General features: G+C 42.8%; 1 protein-coding gene across 1 annotated transcript in view; it reads right to left on the bottom strand.

The window, feature by feature from the left end:
* Positions 1 to 20,507, bottom strand: part of ZEB1 (zinc finger E-box binding homeobox 1) — a 193,938-nt gene that overhangs the window by 32,307 nt on the left and 141,124 nt on the right. The window contains exons 2-4 of the mRNA XM_040352620.1: positions 15,179 to 15,373; positions 6,520 to 6,576; positions 2,744 to 2,908 (exon numbers count right to left, since the gene is read on the bottom strand). Of these exons, the coding sequence (XP_040208554.1) occupies positions 2,744 to 2,908; positions 6,520 to 6,576; positions 15,179 to 15,373 (417 nt within the window). The remainder of the gene's footprint in view (positions 1 to 2,743; positions 2,909 to 6,519; positions 6,577 to 15,178; positions 15,374 to 20,507) is intronic.

The following is a 20,507-nucleotide window of genomic DNA, read 5'->3' as shown; positions in this document are numbered from 1 at the left end:
CCAAGATAAACTTATTTGGTTCAGATGGTATCAAGCGTGTGTGGCGGCAACCAGGTGAGGAGAACAAAGACAAGTATGTCTTGCCTACAGTCAAGCATGGTGGTGGGAGTGTCATGGTCTGAGGCTGCATAAGTGCTGCCGGCATTGGGGATCTACAGATCATTGAGGGAACCATGAATGCCAACATGTACTGTGACATACTAAAGCAGAGTATGATCCCCTCCTTCGGAGACTGGGCAGCAGGGCAGTGTTCCAACATGATAACGACCTAAAACACACCTCCAAGATGACCACTGCCTTGCTTAAGAAGCTGAGGGTAAATGTGATGGACTGGCCAAGCATGTCTCAAGATCTAAACCCTATTGAGCATCTGTGGGGCATCCTCAAATGGAAGGTGGAGGAGCGCAAGGTCTCCACCAGCTCCGTGATGTTGTCATGGAGAAGTGGAAGAGGATTCCAGTGGCATCCTGTGAAGCTCTGGTGAACTCCATGCCCAAGAGGGTTAAGGCAGTGCTGGAAAATAATGGTGGCCACACAAACTATTGACACTTTGGGCCCAATTTGGACATTTTCCCTTAGGGGTGTACTCACTTTTGTTGCCAGCTGTTTAGACATTAACAGCTGTGTGTTGAGTTATTTTGAGGAGACAGCAAATTTACACTGTTATAAAAGCTGTACACTCACTACTTTACATTGTAGCACAGTATCATATGTTCAGTGTTGTCCCATGAAAATATAGAATAAAATATTTACAAAAATGCAAAGGGTGTACTCACTTTTGTGAGATACTGTATGTGAACCCGGCCTTAATGCCGCATACACACGATCGGTCCATCCGATGAGAACGGTCTGATGGACCGTTTTCATCGGACCAAACCGATCGTGTGTAGGCCCCATCGGTTATTTATCCATAGGTTAAAAAAAAGCAATCTTGTTTTAAATTTAACCGATGGATACCTAACCGATAGAAAAAAAAAACGATCGTTAGTAGGCACAACGATCGGTTAAAAATCCACGCATGCTCAGAATCAAGTCGACGCATGCTTGGAAGCATTGAACTTCGTTTTTCTCAACACGTCGTTCTGTTTTACGTGTCTGCGTTCTGACACGATCGTTTTTTTAACCGATGGTGTGTAGGCACGACTGACCATCAGTCAGCTTCATCGGTTAACCAATGAAAACGGTCCATCAGACCGTTCTCATCGGATGGACCGATCGTGTGTACGCGGCATAAGTGGCAGAGCTCATCCACTGTGCAGCAGCTCTAAGCAAGGAGCACAGAATGTGCAAAATTAAGCCCAATCACTGAAATATGAGTATTGATTGGTTGCTATGGGTTACTGCAATTTCCCTTAATATAATGAGCAGCATTTTTTTTCCCATTTACAAGATGATCTATCCACCTGCGCAGCAAAGATATATAATAATTGTGCCGCCTTCCTGAATTTTTAAGCACAGGTCACTTTTCAAACAGAAAAAAAAAAACACTTTAATTTTCTCTGTCTGCAGACATAAGAGATGGTGTACAATTTCCCAGAGTCTAACGTCTGTAGAAGTCACACATTTATATTGCCAATCTGACCTCCGGAATAGAGAGTGAGATATGATAACAGAGGTGAGGTGTTATATCTCTTCTTCAAAGTAATCTCTCCCCCATCATACACCGTCTGTAATTCACAGTCGTTTTTTTCACAATGTAATCTTTGCTACAAGACACAATTTACAGCAGGCACTACCTATGTGGAATTATTTTTATCTGTAGCAATACTTTATTTTCATGTCAGCTGAGTGTTTAGTACCTGTTGCCTTCACCTGGAGAGCTCTGATTAAAAGGAAACAGGACCAATATATGTGGACATTCTGAGAGTGATGCCGCGCGCACACGACCGTTTTTCGGGTTGTAAATTTATTTTTTAATGGTCTAGAAAAAACTACGTTTCAACCCGATGGTTAAAACGGCCTTGCCTACACCCGATCGTGAAAAAGACGGCACTATAAAGGGGAAGTTCTATTCGGATGGCGCCACTATTGGGGCTGCTTTTGCTGATTTTATGTTAGTAAAAAACGATTTGCGCTTTTCAGTCTGTTACAGCGTGATGAATGTGCTTACTCCATTACGAACGCTAGTTTTACCAGAACGAGCGCTCCCGTCTCATAACTTGCTTCTGAGCATGCGTGTTTTTTTCACGTCGTTAAAGCCCACACACGACCATTTTTTACGACGTTAAAAACGACAACGTTAAAAACTTTGTGAAAAATTAGAGCATGTTCTAAATCTTTAATGCCCATTTTTTACATTGTGAAAAATGCCCTGGAGCCCACACACGATCGTTTTTAATGACATAAACCCAAAAAACGGTCGTGTGTCCGAATTTTGCCAAAAATTCAGGCTGAAATCGGACCTGAAAACGGTGAATGGGGACGCACCGGACCCTTCCTGCAGTGTGAACCCAGCCTTTAAAAAGCCAGGCAACCAGCATTTTTAGAACAATGTAACCAATGACAACCCAGTTATTTTTCTACGTATAGATTTTCTTTCAGAAAGACCCCTTTGTGCTTTGTACAAAATGAGAACCAGCCAGACACATCTGGGAAGATTCTTCACATTGCACGGCTGTCAACTGATCACCTAAATATGTAAAGGATCATTTCAGATGTTTCTGATAAGAGGCCCAGGTTGTTTTCCAGCTTTCATTTTCCATGCATAAGAAAGGTTAGAGCGCCATCTATTTCATATATTTACCATTTTCATCCTGACCACTGGCCTCCGGTGTGCCTTGCCTCTGGTCATCCTCAGGAGCTTCTGGATAGATGACGGCTGTGTCGCTCTGCTGCAGGAACTCTTCCACATTTGGATCATGGTTTTGCTCATTTTCAACATCTGAATCACATTCTTCATCGTGAGCGTCTAAAACAATGCAAATTAATTAGGATTAATGGCTCTTTGTTAAGAGAATTTTCAGATGCATTGAGGAAAAAGAATAGCCATTCAATTGGATGTACAAGTAAAATATTTGATTTTACAATAATTTGGTAATACTATCTCCCATGCAAGATAGCTACTTTAAAGGGGTTGGAAAGGTTCCTTTTTTTATTTTCTAAATAGGTTCCTTTAAGCTAGTGCATTGTTGGTTCACTTACCTTTTCCTTTGATTTCCCTTCTAAATGTTTTTTTTTCTTTGTCTGAATTTCTCACTTCCTGTTTCTCCTCAGTAAGCTTGCCCCCATCATCTGGCTGGGGGTTAGTCAGCCAGAACAGCTTACAGAGGGGGAACAGGAAGTGAGAAATTTAGACAAAGAAAACAAAGAAAATAAACATTTAGAAGGGAAATTGAAGTAAAAGGTAAGTGAACCAACAATGCACTAGCTTAAACAAACCTATTTAGAAAATAAAAAACAAGCCTTTACAACACCTTTAACTACTTAAGGACCGCCTCCTTCAGATATACGTAGGCAGAATGTCACGGCTGGGCACAAGCACGTACCTGTACGTCCTCTTTAAGTGCCTAGCCGTTGGTCGCGGGACACGGTCCGAACCTCCGTGACCGCCGCCGCGGGACCCGATCGTCGCCGGAGTCCCGCGATCAGTCACCGGAGCTGAAGAACGGGGAGAGCTGTGTGTTAACACAGCTTCCCCGTTCTTCACAGTGGCAGCTTCATTGATCGTGTGTTCCCTAATACAGGGAAACACGATCAATGATGTCACACGTCCTGCCCCGCCCCGCTACAGTTAGAAAAACATATGAGGTCACACATAACCCATACAGCGCCCTCTAGTGGTTAACTCCCAAACTGCAATTGTCATTATCACAGTAAACAATGCATTTTTATAGCATTTTTTGCTGTGAAAATGACAATGGTCCCAAAAATGTGTCAAAATTGTCCGATGTGTCCGCCATAATGTCACAGTCACGAAAAAAATCGCTGATCACCGCCATTAGTAGTAAAAAACAAATAATTAATAAAAATGCAATAAAACTATCTCCTATTTTGTAAACGCTATACATTTTGCGCAACAAACCAATTGATAAACGCCTATTGCGATTTTTTTTACCAAAAATAGGTAGAAGAATACGTATCGGCCTAAACTGAGGAAAAAAAAAGTTTTTTTATATTTTTGGGGGGAATATTTAATATAGCAAAAAGTAAAAAATATTGATTTTTTTTCAAAATTGACGCTCTATTTTTGTTTATAGAGCAACAAATAAAAACCGCAGAGGTGATCAAATACCACCAAAATAAAGCTCTATTTGTGGGGAAAAAAGGACGCCAATTTTGCTTGGGAGCAACATCGCACGACCGCGCAATTGTCAGTTAAAGCGACGCAGTGCTGAATCGCAAAAACTGGCCAGGTCCTTTACCTGCATAAAGGTCCGGGTCTTAAGTGGTTAAACTGTGAGATTACATTAGGTTGCATGCTGGAACTGTTTAGACGCCATGATTCCTTGGCTCTCTAGCCCAGGTTAAAAATTGTATACAATATATACATATAAATGTTTAGCTTTACTAAATTCAAAGAATTCTACTTGTTAATGGGACTGCATTGCAAGATTTTATTCTCCGTTATCCAGAAATACCAGCCAATAAATCACAGATGCAAGCTAGAAAATTGCTGTTACATACAGGAATCCTGACTAACTGAAAACTCTCCAGCCAGAGGTTACTGCAATATTTTAAATGATGTCATTTAAGTCACACTCTCTTCTCATTTACTTGTCATAAAGATGGAAATGACAGGAATTAAGTGACCATTATCAAAATGTAGCCAAAGGGACCAAAACCTTCTCAGAATACATGCTTCTTACAAGAAGGTGCAGGGCACCCAAAATGATGGATATAGTTAAAGGTGGAGAAGACCACCTCTGTTCCCATCCTCCAATTGCAAGGCCCTTAAATGCCATCTCCCTGATCTGATCAATCAGAAGGCAGTCTGATAAATTCTCCAGTAAAGTCAAAGTGACGTTCATTTGACCTCTTTGTCTCAGTCTAGACTTTACCTGATGGATTGAAAGAACTTGGCTATAAAAATAAGCTTTATTTTTCACAGGTTAGTCAAGCTTTTTTTACTGCAGTTTGCCTCTAGGTAAAGTCAGGCAAGTCTGAGAACACTTAAAGTGGATGTCACAATGTAGAGTATAAGATTTCCTATCATCTGTGCCCAGTCTTGCCACACAGAGTTAATCCAGCTCTGAGCAATCCTCTTTTATTGTTCATTGAAAATTAACAGACTTCCAGATAAAAACCTGTCTAAATACAAAGTCCTTTCCTCTCTCCTTGCTTTGAGTGACAGGTTATTTACATATCTAGCTTGGACATGTATATCATATGTTATGTTATGTTTATCATAATATGAGGTGATCCACAGTATAAAAAGTGAGAAATCCACCCCTCCCCCACATAACACATCCTGGTAATATACAATGACCTGTGGATCAGCCTCATCACGGCGGGGGAGGTGGGGGCGCACAGAGACAAAGGATCCTGTGTCTCCGTGCGCCCCCCACCTCCCCAGCGGCCTAAATTAAAATCCGCAAAGGCACGGCCTCAATTACCGGCCGCGGCAGGGGAGGTGGGGGCGCACTGTCAGGGTACCAGTTCTACTTCGAAAAAATTTGCGCACATGCGTGGTAGAATTGCGCTACAGCGCATGCCTGTGTGCGGATTGGGCGTGCGCGCATGCGTGGTACAGCAGCACGCTGTGTGCACGGGCGCGCACGCGGCAGCCCTGGGACCAATCAGAGGCCTGACGGCCCTATTTAAACCAGAAGCTTCCCCTGGACAGGTTGCTGGTTTGTCATCAACTTTAGTGTGTTTACCTGTTGCCACATCACCTTGCCTTGACCCGGACTTCCTGACGACTCTCCTCTCACCCGAAACTTCTGACCCTTTGGCTTACATACCTTGAATTGCTGCTGTCTCCTGCCCTTTGACCCTGGCCTGTATCTTCGGACTCTCCCTGCCCTCTCCAGCCCTTGACCCACGGCCTGTGCCCCGTACTTGTCTTCGGTTCCTTTTTACAAACCCTGAACTTCCAGTCAGTAGTTGCCTGACCCTCAGCTGTCATCAGTGTACCATGTCTGCTCAGCTACTACCAACGCACCAAGTCTACTACCCCGCTTCCGGTACCGGTGCCTCCTTGGGCCTTCCCCCCTCTGTCCCAACTCCAGAGGGCGGACTGCGCTGGGTCGCAAAGGTGAGCCGTCCTCAGCATCGGTAAGTACAGTCCCTGATACGCACGGAGGCACAGGATCCTTTGTCTCCGTGCGCCCCCACCTCGCGAAGGTGTTCTGCGAGGCACTGAAACAATGCACTCTCTCTTGTGATGTGATCACTGCAATAAAAATAATTGGATGACATATGGGGATCCTTGGTGTGCTGGCAAATGTGCATTTATCTTGTGGCCAGAGACTCACAAATATCAGAAACAATCCACTATCATACACCCAGAAAATAAATCTCACTTGTGAATCAACATTCCAAAGGGTTTCACACTGAAAACATCAACATTAAAAGTAGTACCTGTACATCCAATGTCATCTGCATCAGGCCCCAGGATTTCATTTGCGTCTGTTCCATCTGCAAAACACAGAACACAAATCTTAGTCATTTGCGTCACTTGTTTCCTATGAACACTTGCAAATACTGTATATGGTTAGGGGAACAGCCATATTTCTCGTTATATGTCCTCTTATTTCTGCTTTCTCACTTAAAGGCTCCAAACAGAGTCAGCCTGGCTAAAGACGACAAACTCTCCATGGTCTCTAACGATATTAAGTGCCCATAATGCTCCAGAGACCTTATCTTAAGGCCTGTACACACGATGGGATATTCTGACAACAAATGTTGGCTGTGCATGCTCTCAAATTGTCCGACAACAAATGTGTGCTGTCAGATTATCCGATCGTGTGTACACAAATCTGTCAGACTAAAATCCAAAGCACAAACACGCATGCTCCGAGCCAATGCTAACCACCAGACAACATTAGCAGAAGTTGCCCAAAGGGTGGCGCTAAAGAGCAGAAAAAAACACAGTTTCGTGAATGTTGGATGAAAAATTTCTGCCGTCTGTATGCAGAACAAGTTCACAGCCAACGCAAAAGATCCACGGATTTGTCCGATGGAAGTCCGATCGTGTGTACAAGGCTTTAGGTGGCTTGGGTATGTATTTTTTTTTAATTCGTGGCAACAAGAGTTCTTTTTCATTTTAAAATAATGCAATAAAAATGTGATTTGGTAAAGATGATGAGCCAAATTGTAAAGGGTCAGATTTATTGATAGGTCTCATCGTTTGTGAGGAATTTATTAAAGCAACATTACAGGATGACCACAATTCATAAAACAATGGTTACAATGGATCTACACACAAAGTGCTGTGAGTCCACAAACCCAGCTCCATCTAAACACATTTAGCAGCAGCTAAAAATAAAACACTTTTAAAATTAGTTTAAGTACAATCATATTTTCCATGTGATATTTGATTTACAAATGCGGTATCAAGCCACCACCATGGGAAAATGCCTTCGCTGACATTGCTAAGCCAATAGGTTACCTAAGAAGAGAACACGCGTGGCTGAGCTGAGGATAGTCTATTGGTTGGCTTCTGCTGTTCTGGCTGGGTAGAAGAATAATTACACAGAATAGATATGGAAACTTTTACAGACTTAAGCCTCGTACACATGATCCAATTGCTGGCCAACCAAGCGTCTGATTTTTATCCAAAGGGCGTGTGCCTGGATCTTGTCTTGCATACTAACGGTACACAATTGTCGCCCAATAAACACGAACGTAGTGACGTACTACGAGGAATTTCATCTCTTAAGCACCACCCTTTGGGCCCCTTCTGCTAATTTTGTGTTTGGTAAACATTGATTCCGAGCATGCGTGTTTGTACTTTCAACTTTTGTGTGACGACTTGTGTACTGATGATACGAAAATCAGACAACAGACCGTTGTCCACTGAAAACTTACTAGCATGTCAGCCAACATTTGTTGGCCGAAAGTTGGACAACAATTGTCTGAAGGAGCGTACTAACGGTCTGATTTTTAGGACAACAGTCTGTCAACAGTCAATCCCCTGCCAACAATAACTATGACTAAGCACTGTTGAGAGTGTGAAACGCGTCAGTTTTTATCCTGTACCCTGCTGTGGTTTGTACATTAAAGGCGTTTTGATTGGAGTGCGGCTGTCCAGACCTTCCCTCTTCTAATCAGATCGTGTGTACGAGGCTTCAGGCTGGGTTCACACATGTCCGGCCCCCCCCCCCCCCAATACTGAGTCTCATCTCGATCCAGTGATGTGCACAAGAGCACTCAGCTGGAGGGAGGGGCCAGGAGCACTGGTGGGGGACCCAAAAAGCGGAGGAACAGGGCTGTTCTGTGCAAAACCATTACACAGAGCAGGTAAACATGACACGCTTGTTTTTTTGTTTTTGTTTTTATGAAGTAATTCTGCCTTTGATATCACTTTAAATATTTAAATCCTTATGCTGTTAGCATTAGTAAATACTAAAATGTTTTTTTTTTTTACATTGCATCAATTGCTTCCTGGTTTCTGACCTGGGCTAAAATGATGCCATACATCCCTAGGTTCTTCATTGGCATTGTTCCTTTCATTTAGAGTTAAGATGAGCTCCGGCGTGTTCGCAGAGCCCACGTGCAGAGCCCGCCAGGAAGTCGGCACTGCGCTGTGCTAATCACAGGCAGTGAGACATTGTCCCGATGCTCGGCTGCAGAGATCAGGAAATGTCTCACTGCCTGTGATTAGCACAGTACAGTGCCGACTTCCTGACGGGCTCTGCATGTGGGGCTTTGCGAACACGCCGGAGCTCATCCTTAATCTGGAGGAGAGGGCTTTCTCATCTAAGCATACCTGCCTGCCTGCATATTTGAGCTAAGGGAAGATGGATTCCAGGACATAAATGCTGCATGCATCATCTGCCTTTATTTAAATTGTCCACAGCTAGAAACACTAGGGGGGGGGGGGGGGGTTCAAAGTGATTTCTCAACAAAATAAAGCATGGAGACATGGATGGATGGATGAGTTTGCTCTCAATGTCAAAAATGAATTAAAGCGGAGGTTCACCCAAATAACATCTATATAAGACCAAATTCTTTATACTACCAGCATGTACAGTCTGCACTTTTTTTTTTTTTTTAGGCTGTACATACCTTATAATCTATATTTGCAATCCGGCGTTCACCCAGATGATTGAGGTCTATCAGAAAATGTTCCCCCCGGCGGATAAGGCCCCGCCCCCCGTATTGCGTAGGCGCGTCACAGTTTCCGAAAGGAGCCGAATCACTAAAGCTCCAAGTCGGCTCTATACGGCGCCTGCGCAGTCAGCTATACACGGCTCCTAGTCGGTGCGCAGGCGCCGTGTAGAGCCGACTCGCCCCGTTACATGTTCGGCTCCTTTCGGAAACTCCGTGACGCGCCTACGCAATATGGGGGGCGGGGCCTTATCCGCCGGGGGGAACATTTTTTGATAGACATCAATCATCTGGGCGAATGCCCAGATTACATTGCGGCTCAGCTTGGAAACGCCTACTCCCGTGGGAGAAGTACCCAAAAGCCGGATTGCAAATATAGATTATAAGGTATGTACAGCCTAAAAATAAATAAAAAATGCCGACTGTACATGCTGGTAGTATAAAGAATTTGGTCTTATATAGATGTTATTTGGGTGAACCTCTGCTTTAAGCAGTGTTTTCTGTTTGTGGTGCTCAGATAAAGTTTAGTTCTGCTTTAAAGACAAATGTACTGGTTTATTAGGTGAATTGTATATATCATCGGTATGGGATGAGCACTTTTGAGTGTTGGGTTTATATTTATACCTAGACTTCAGCATTGAATACAATTGTATTTATTGATGCTCCTGAGACAAGAGTTACTTTGTGGCTCCTAAATGGGTTTCCAGGAAAGAGTTAAAATCCTGCCACTTACAGATAAATACTTTGAGAATTTACAGTCCAATAACAAAGCATGTAAAAAAGTTTCCGAGAAAGCGTTTGATCCTCAGTGAAATCATTACTACCTGGAAAAGAATGCATGCTTGATAAGGCCCTGCTTAGAAAAAGTCAGCATGGCTGATTCCTGGTAAGGGCTGAGACTTCACACAGCCATCTCCATGGACGGGGTTGGCGTAGCTGGGAAGAGCAATATTCTTAAAACCGCACACCTTCATTTGTGGAAACTGATGTTGATTGAACCATCAATCGCCGATCGTTATAACATATCAGTCAATGTTTAAGACAAGCAGGTCCCTTTTCTCCAAAGCACAATGTGCTGTGAAGTGTTTTATGTTTCATGGTGCCATCTATCTTAAAACTTCAGCACCATACCAACAAGAAAGCATGTTAGACCACATGGTGGGCACCTGGAACAATTTACTCCGTGTCTGGGAACAGAGTTTCTCAAGAGTCTTTGAGGAAAGGAATTTCCCTTCCTACTTGATAAAATACGGAAATCCCCTTAAATGATGACAAAATAACTTTCCCATGAGTTCTGAGCCGGATCTTTCTTGGTGTTTTGTCTGATATATTGTTGCGAATATTGGTGAGACATCACCAAAATGTCCATGCTTTCCCAGCTACCCTTTAAAGGGGTTTGTAAAGGTGTACATTTTTTTTAAATAACAAACATACCATACTTACCTCCACTGTGCAGTTTGTTTTGCACAGAGTGGCCCCGCCCCGATCCTTGTCTTCTGGGGTCCCTCGGCCGCTCTCTTGGCCCCCTTTTCCCACAAGAGCTAACTCCCTTCATGGGAAGCGCTCTCCCAAGGGGGTTAGCTTGCGGGCGCGCTCCCGTGCCATACAATCAGGGTCCATAGGCGGCAATTTTATGACTCGGCACGCCCCCAGGCAGCCACATCATTGTATGTGATTGACAGCAGAGGGAGCCAATGGCTGCGCTGCTATCAATCATCCAACAAAGAGTCTACAAGAGCTGGGGGAAAGCAACGCGGGATCGCGCCCACAAAGATTTGGGGCTCATGGAAAGTAAAATGGGGGCTCGGGGGGGCCGGAGACAGCAAGGTGTTTTTTCACCTTAAAGGGATTGTAAAGGTAATTTTTTTTCCCTAAATAGCTTCCTTTACTTTAGTGCAGTCCTCCTTCACTTACCTCATCCTTCCATTTTGCTTTTAAATGTCCTTATTTCTTCTGAGAAATCCTCACTTCCTGTTCTTCTGTCTGTAACTCCACACAGTAATGCAAGGCTTTCTCCCTGGTGTGAGCCCCCTCCCTTGGACTACAGGAGAGTCAGGACGCCCACTAACACACAGCTCCTTTCTCTATCTGCAAAGTAGAGAGCGTCCTAAACAATTTGGTGCTGAGGGCCATAAGGGTGGTTACTGGCTTTTAGAACAAAAATGCGACTTTATTTTAAGTTGAAGTGCACTTCAATTTGCACAAATTAAAAATGGATGCCATTTTAAAAGTCATAATAGCTAAGATGGAGATTGTAGCCATGTACAGAATGTGTTCTGTCAATTTCCTCTTTAAGCAAATAATGCAGGCCAGACATTGCCTCTCAATTAGAATATTTTCATGAGAACTTTTTCCTATGAGAAAATCTTGTGGTCTTATCTGTGTAGGCGAGGAGGGCAAACAGACACCTTGCACACCTGCTTTGAGCAGAGGAAGAGACTATCTAATGGCTGATCACTGCAGTGTGGTTACTGATATATATATTTATTTCAGTGTGGTTTAATATCTACAGTATCTTTACAAATGAGCACATGATATTCTACCTGTACTAGTCACACGCTTGGTATTTCAAATCATCTCACTTAGCCTTCGTGTTAAATATTAGCGTGAGAATACTTGATTTTTTTCCCTTGAATCCTATACTGTAAAATGTTCTCTTCTCCAGTATAGGTCATGTGACCAGTCCTTTATGTCATGTGACCAGTCCTTTATGTCATATGACCAGTCATTTGTGTCATGTGTGCTTTGCCATGGGAGTTTGAATGTGGAGACCATGTGATGCTAGTGCCACGGCACCAGTACTGTGACCCACAGCAGAGGACTTTGAAAGGGTTCCTGCACTATTTTTATGTGACTCTTGATGCAACTTTGATCCAGAGACTGTAAAGTTGGATCAAAGTCGCACTCTAAATCGCGTGACTTTGGGGTCGCAATTGTGGAAACTTAGCCTTAGGGAGCTTAGATTGTAAGCTCCTCGAGAGCAAACACTGATGTGAATGTATAATACATATGTAAAGCACTGTGCAAATTGACAGTGCTATATAAAAATATAAATATATAGGTTATTCTTGAAAATGCCGAAACAGCTACATGTGTCTGCAGGAGTGTGTGGAGAGTTTTGATGCTCATATTCAAATAATTTCTTTGCCATATACCATATATACTCGATCGTATAAGCCAACCCGAATATAAGCCGAGGCACCTAATGTTACCACAAAAAAATGGGAAAACCTTTTTGACTCGTATAAGCCTAGGGTGTCCATCTGCATGCCTCACTGTGTCCATGTGCATGCCTCACTGTGCCCATGCCTCACTGTGTCCATTACTAGACTGGCGTTTAACATGGGAGTCTATGGATCCAGGGAAACTACGACCGGACGGTACTGGGTCCACAAAGTCACCGGAGAAATTACCGGTTAACATGGGAGTCTATGGAAGGGGTGCCCGGCTTTGAAAAATCAATGCTCCCCGGCCGTAGGTACCCCAGACAAACTTTGCACACTTGTAGAGAAAGAGTGGGACTACATGTGTGCCAAGTTTGGGGTCCAGGGGACTTACGGCCGGCCGGTACCAGGTCCCCAAATTCCGGGAGATCAGGCGCAAAAAGATGACTTAAGTATAAGCCGAGGGGGAAATTTTTTTAGCGCAAAAAAATGTGCTGAAAAACTCGGCTTATACTCGGGTATATATGGTATGTGAAAAAACCTAAGGTGCTCTTCCGAATAACCAAACCTGCCTTTTTGCACTGTGTACTGTATGAATCTGATACACTCCCTCATGATTAAAAACCGTTTCATAACATTATTTGTGCATTAGATCATCACTCAATGAACGCACAGAAAACCTATGCAAGAGACTTTTCTATTGTCATTTTAGGTATGTTGGAGAATTACAGGACCAGTACCTTTCTTGGAAATTTTCAAAAGAATACTATTTGCAAACTTTGGGCTTTGTGTGCACCATTTTTTTTATTATTTTTGTAGAGGATACTGGCCCAATGTCTTTATTGACTATATTTTTAGTCAATACATAGGATGTTTAAAACATACATTAATCTTGCCATCTTGCAAATGATTTTAAATGTGACATGCAACCAAGTAAAATACAAAATAGAAATGGAAAACAAATGTAAAATAAAAACAGGTTTGAAAGTGCAAAAGATACCAATGGTTAAATCTACAAAATCAGGAGAAAAAAAAATGAAAGCATCTGTACTGGGTATAGATACAGTACCAGATCGAATTCAGACTGTTCTTTTTCCAGTAAAGGTCTCTGAATAAAATCAGGATTCTGGTTGGGTATTTTTGACCACAGCATCCCCTTCCCTTTATTGTTACAGAGTAGCAATGTACCTTCAGAAATGAATTGTTTAAAGTTAATGGTCTTTACAGAGAAACAAGGACATGTTCTGGGTCTACTTTGTAGGGCCACCATGGAAGTTCAAATATATGAAAAGGGTAAAAGGCCCCTTTCACACTGAAGCGATGGGTGCGCTATTCGGCCGCAAAGCGCCACTCTAGCAGTGCTTTGCCGGCAGTATAGACGTGGTGCCCATTCATTTCAATGGGCATGAGCGGTGGAGGAGCGGTATACACACCGCTCCAAAGATGCTGCTAGCAGGACTTTTAGCGTCTTGCCAGTGCACCGCTCCAGTGTGAAAGCCCTCGGGCTTTCACACTGGAGTGTGAGGAACGGCTCTTTCAGGGCGCTTTGCAGGCACTATTTTTTGCGTTGTAGCACCTGCAAAGCGCCTCAGTGTGAAAGGGGTCTAAAAGACCCTGTGTACATGTACTGATAAGATACAGTAGAGGAGAGTTCAGGGGCTGCTGAAAAAAACTCCCAACTGCTCCTAAACGTCCATTTACCAGCTGCAGTGTTCATGAGGCCTTAGTGAAAAAATATGTAATTGCATCCTAAAATGTATGTATGTATAAACTCACTCATAACACAACATAATAAGTATAAGCCGCAAGGATGTATTCCTATGTGTTCAAAACTTCCTTGCTGTATATACATATATCTACATTTTCTCTTTTTTTTCTCTCTCTCTTCATATATTTAAACTTCCGTAGTAGCTCTACAAAGTAGTTCATTATATAGGAGTGGTTTCTTGGAGTAGTTGTCTGCTATGGGCTCCGGAAGTGTTATATAGATCTTTATACTTTATCCCTTAAGGGCAGGGCTCAAGTCCTGTAGGAACGCGTGGGAACGGAGTTCCTGCACTTTTTTCACAGCAGGAACTCAGTTCCCTTTGCAGGACTAAGCGGCGATGCCCAGCTCGAGTCAGGGGCAGACGAACCTTAGTAATCCTTTATGTTACTGGCCGCTTCCTGTATATGGATTTATCGGGTAGTGTGCGGGTATTCCATCACTTCCTCGATGCTGCAATGTCTCCTGGGAGCTTTTGTCATTATTCCCAGGAGACATTGCAGAGGTCTGCCGCAAGTTATCAAGGGATTTAGAAAGAACTTGCCAGTAACATAAAGGATTACTAAGGTACAGTGGCTCGAAAAAAAAAAAAAAAAACATGCGGTTTAGTAATTATGCATATGAGCGTATCAATTTTTTTTTTTGGGTGGGAGTTCCCACACTTTTTTCCCCAGGACTTAACCCTTCTTAAGCGTGTGGGCTTTGAGGTCTGCCTACAATATTGGTTGCGATTCTCCAAATTCATTTATGAAGAATCTTCATCCTGATGAAGAAGGAAGCTTGATTGAAGGTCTGTACTCGGTGTGTCTCAGCCATGCTGGATGTCGGGAGGGGATTGTCCTTGCTAAGGTCCCTGACAGCAGTGAAGAGTTGGCAGGTGACCAAATGCAGCCCCAGGCCACCTAAAAACACGACTGCTTTAATGCCTGCATGACACTCTTTATCGATTAGTCAGAATAAAGATGGATAAGGCCTTGGAGTCACAGGAACAAGCCAGACTGTAGATTCTACAACAAACATTATAAACAGCACACTGTACCTTCATCATCCCAGCAACTTTGTTTCACACTTTCGCTGCCTTCTGCTAATACTGTTTGGTCGGTTGGCAAATCATCTTCTGGCAAGTCGCCCTCGCCATCTGCCGCATCCGTAACACTCTCCTCTTCTACGATGTGCAATTTGTCTTCATCATCGGAATCAGAATTTGCGTCTAACACATTGTTGTAACTGGTAACTGTGAAAGAGAAAAAGGAAACGTTACTTAGTGCATGCGACTTATGACAAGCATGTGCTAATAGCATTTAGGGTAGCGAGCATTTACTATGAGCTCATGATGTTGCAAATTAGGAAGCACCGTCAATTAGCTATTCTCTCCAGACCACATGGGGAACACTAAGCTTCTAATTATAATACATAAATAAAAACATCACAGGCGGATAAAGTCAGCAGAGACATCATTCCACGGTGCTAACTTTTCCCTGAATATTTATTACGCAGGAAGGTGAAAGATACGAGAAAATTAAACATTTACGTCTTCCTTATCTCTACTTACACCTTTATGGACAGAAAGTGACTGGAAATTGTAATGTATTGTACAAGGTTCACTGTCCAACCAATCTCATATGTAATTAATAGTGATGCACGGAATTTTCATCAGTCGAAAACTATCACCTGAAAATAGGGCTTTCAGCGTTGTGTCGAAAGAAAAAAAGTGTCGGAAATGTCCACGATGTTACCGCGATTTTACTTATGGTGTGTTTTTCATAAGCATGCGACTCAAAAGATGCATCAAAAAAGCAACGCCGGTGCATTTTTGAAGCATTCTTGCTGCATTTTCAATGCATTTCAATGGGGAGGTGTGTTTTTGGTGCGTTTTTTTTAACTCACCAAATATGCACAAAAAATGCAGCAAGCAGGATTTTTAACACTGCTTAAAAGGTGATGATAATGGCTGACAATAAATTCATATTAATTTAAGTTCATGATATTATTAAAAAGTCAAATATAATACAATTATTTATAAAAGTACAGTAAAACCTTGGTTTGAGAGTAACTTGGTTTGAAAGCGTTTTGCAAGACAAGCAAAATGTTTTAATACATTTTGCTTTGATATACAAGTGATGTCTTGATATAAGAGTAGTGTCATGTCACAACTGAGTATAAAAAAGAAGAGGGGAGCCTCTAATGAAGTGTACACACGATCGTTTTTTCAGATTAAAAAAGTCAGATGGACTTTTTTCATCGTAAAACCGATCATGTGTGGGCCCCATCTGACTTTTTTCATCGGAAAAACCAATCGTGTGTGGGCCCCATCTGACTTTTTTCATCAGAAAAACCAATCGTGTGTGGGCCCCATCTGACTTTTTCATCGGAAAACCAATCGTGTGTGGGCCCCATCTGACTTTTTTCATCGGAAAACCGATCGTGTGTGGGCCCCATCTGACTTTTTTCATCGGAAAACCGATCGTGTGTGGGCCCCATCTGACTTTTTTTTCATCAGTGTAAAAAAATAAAATATGTTTTAAATTTTTCCGATGGAAAAAATAACAATAGGAAATTCCGATCGTCTGTGTGGAACTCCATCGTAGAAAAATCCACATATGCTCAGAATCAAGTCGACGCATGCTCGGAAGCATTGAACTTAATTTTTTTCGGCTCATCGTAGTGTTTTATGTCACCGCGTTTTGGACGGTTGGAATTTAGTCTGATCGTGTGTAGGCAAGACTGATGAAAGTCAGCTTCATCGGATTCCCGATGGAAAATTCCATCGGAAATCCGATCGTGTGTACACGGCATTCGTGTAGCAATATAGTTACATTTAATGAAGGTACAACATTTATCAAGTTATTGCTACACTTAGAGGCGCTTCTCTTCTCTTTTATACGCTGTAAAAAAAATGCTTTGGATTACAAGCATGCTTCTGGAATGAATTATACTCGCAAACCAAGGTTTTACTGTATATCCATTTTTTAAAAACCGTCAATTTCGGTTTCGGATTCAGCCAAGTGCATCCTGAATTTTTGATTTCGCCACCAAAATTTCCATCTTGGAGCACCACTCGTAATTAATAGAGAATTGAATACTAAACTCTTTAGCACTGTTTAAATTGACAGCATAAGCAAACCCCCAAGTCATTTCAGAAAACAATTTTCTTTTTAGTGAGCATGCCTAGGAGAAACACAAGCACACAGGAGGTGCACACAATCATAAACGCCTATTGACAAAACGCATTTCTAAGGACACCGCAATGAATATTTTTTAATACCGCACGCGTGATTCCGAGCCTAGATATATTAGATATTTATTAACTCATTATAGTCTTATATTTTATAATTAATAGGAAAAAAAAGACATGAGAAAATAAGCAACAATATAGATATGCAGGCACACAACCAATTCCTCCAAATCCACTTTATTGAGATTCAAGTAGCTTGTAAATCAATCATCGCTTATGCGTTTCATCCTAATCGGCCTTGGTCATAGCTATGGCTAAAGCCTTTTAGCCTAAAACCTGTAATCGGTGATTGCTTTGTGAGCCACTTGGATCTTAAATAATTGTTTATTTTGATGGGATTCATTTGTGCTGGCATCTCTATAGTGTTGCTGTTTAACAAGCCTACCTTTGTTAGGCTGCATTCACACCTGAGCGTTTTGTCGCCTGAAGCGCGACGCTCAAAAACGCTAGAGGGGAAAAAATACATTATTCCCTATGGAGATGGTTCACATCTCCACTCCAAAACGCCTGACGCCGAACGCCTGAAGCTCAAACAAGTTCCGCGAATCGGGCGGTTTGGGCATTTTTGAGCGTTTCTATTTCCCATAGAAAGTAATGGATACGCTCGATTCAAGCGACTAGTGCGACGACGAGCGTTTGCTACGGGCGTTCTGTCGCTTTAACCGCTTACTCACCGCCCTATAGACGATATACGTCTACAAGGCGGTTCCTTAACTCTGGGAGGACGTCCATGGACGTCCTCCCAGAATCGTGCTCACGCGCACCCCATGGGGCGCGCACACAGGAATGTCCGTGACCCGGCACGGTAAATCGCCGCTGATAGCGGCGGTTTACCACATGATCGCTCAGTCCAATGATGGAGCGATCACTTGTAAACAAACCGGCGTCATGTGATGACGCCGGTTCCTCCCTCCCCTCTCTGTACCGAACGGTACAGTGTGAGAGGAGAGGGGAGAGAGCAGATGCAGCACGAGTGCTGTGGGCTGGATCTGTGACAAATGCAGTCACAGATCCAGCCATCCATCCCTGCTCATTACTAAGACTACTCTACTGTGCAATACTCTGCAATACCCCACAATACTCTGCAATACCCCACACTACTCTGCAATACCCCACACTACTCTGCAATACCCCACACTACTCTGCAATACCCCACACTACTCTGCAATACCCCACAATACTCTGCAATACCCCACAATACCCTGCAACGTCGCCTATGGGGATTTTTAAGTAGCAAAGTTTGGCGCCATTCCACGAGCGTGTGCAATTTTGAAGGGTGACATGTTGGGTATCTATTTACTCGGCGTAACTTCATCTTTCACATTATGCAAAAGAATGAAGAAAAAATACAAAATTTGCTAAATTTTATAACAGAAACAAAGAAAAATTCATTTTTTTTACCGAATTTTCTGTCTTTTTTCTCTTATAGCGCAAAAAATAAAAAACCCAAACGGTGATTAAATACCACCAAAAGAAAGCTCTATTTGTGTGGAAAAAAAGGACGAAAATTTCATGTGGGTACAGTGTTGTATGACTAAGTAATTGTCATTCAAAATGTGAGAGCACCGAAAGCTGAAAATTGGTCTGGTTATTAAGTGGGTTTACGTGCCTGGTGGTCAAGTGGTTAATCAATAGAACTTTTCACCCAGGCAGAAAATAAAAAAGATCTACCAACATAGCAACAAGTGATGAAAAGATGATCATTTTTCCAATTGGCTAAAATAAAAAAACGTCGAAGTACAAAAACGTCGGACGACGCTGTATGCAAACACGCAAATAAGCATGAATATGACCGAACGACCTACGCTCAGGTGTGAATGCAGCCTTAGACCCCTTTCACGTTGGGGCGGCGGGTCCGTTTGCGGTAAAGCACTGTTGGATTTAACGGCGATTTACTGTAACTTTAGCGGCACTTTTCGGACGCTAGAGGGGGGCTGCTAGCGGCTAAACAAAGGGTTAAAAGCACCCGTGTTGCGGTGCTTCTGAACCGCTTTTCAGGCGATTCGGAAGCGCTGCCCATTCATTTTAATGGGCAGGGGCGGTGTATACACCTCTCCTATGCCGCCCCAAAGATGCTGCTTGCAGGATCGCCATTTTTAGCGCTAAAACGCCTGAAACGCCTCGGTGTTAAAGGGGTCTTAGTGAAAGAGGCAACTGACAATGGACATGGAATGGCGGTGGATGGACGGGAGTTCTATGGGCCATCGAAGTTAGCAAAATCAAAGCATATTTCTGACCAGATGAGGTACCATTCTTTATTTCAAGATGGCCGACTAACTCTGCAGACCCTTCCTGCACGTGTGTAACCTGTATGGTATGCAGGGAATAACGCAGAGCTTCGAAAATAAATGGTTTTACCAATGGAAAAATAAAGTGCCAAAGAGACGCTAAGCCAATTATTTCACTTCTTCCTCTTTCACTAGAGCCAGGTGAATGAATCACTGAGACCTTTAAAACATAATTCCAATAGACTGGAATTAAAGCAAGCACTGATCATTCTTCTCTCGCGCAGAGAGCCATGCCTAGAGTCCAGGATATTAAATTCCTCCCTTTGTCGGTGTGTTGGCCATGACGCAGTTCAGCACAGAGCTGCGAGAGGAGCAGGAGTATAATAGCTGTAAACAAACACCCAGCCAGACCTGCCAATAAAACACACTGCAGCAGGTCAATATATCCTCCAGCAAGAGCAACAAGTGCCGATTAAGGCTCAGCTCCAGGCAGATTTAGAAAAGACACAAATTAACAAAGCTCTGTATTTTTAAATGCAATTGTTTTTTTTTTTTTTCCCAACGCAAGCAGTGTAAGTACCTGAATATGATTTGGTATCAGCCACTTCAAATCCCCTGTAGAGCAGAGCTCAGTGTGGGGGAGAGAGAAGCAGTAAATAGCATAGCATGCTGATAGGAGGAGAATGCAGAGTGACAGTGGGATGAGCTCAGTGTGCTATTTTCCTTTCATCGTCCAGTCACAGATTGGGGGTGGGGTGAAGACATGTAAATTAACTGCAGCAAAGGTTTTTTATCCTGCCAACAGGCTGTACTGTGTGGCAAAGCTATGTAAAAAAAAAGTCATACTTACTTGCTATGTACAATGGTTTAGCACAGAGCAGCCTCAATCCTGCTCTTCTCAGGTC

The sequence above is a fragment of the Rana temporaria genome, chromosome 5 (assembly GCF_905171775.1).
Source record: "Rana temporaria chromosome 5, aRanTem1.1, whole genome shotgun sequence".
Taxonomy (NCBI): Eukaryota; Metazoa; Chordata; class Amphibia; order Anura; family Ranidae; genus Rana; species Rana temporaria.
Note: the sequence above shows the minus strand (reverse complement) of the source record. Positions and strands in the feature narration are given on the sequence as shown.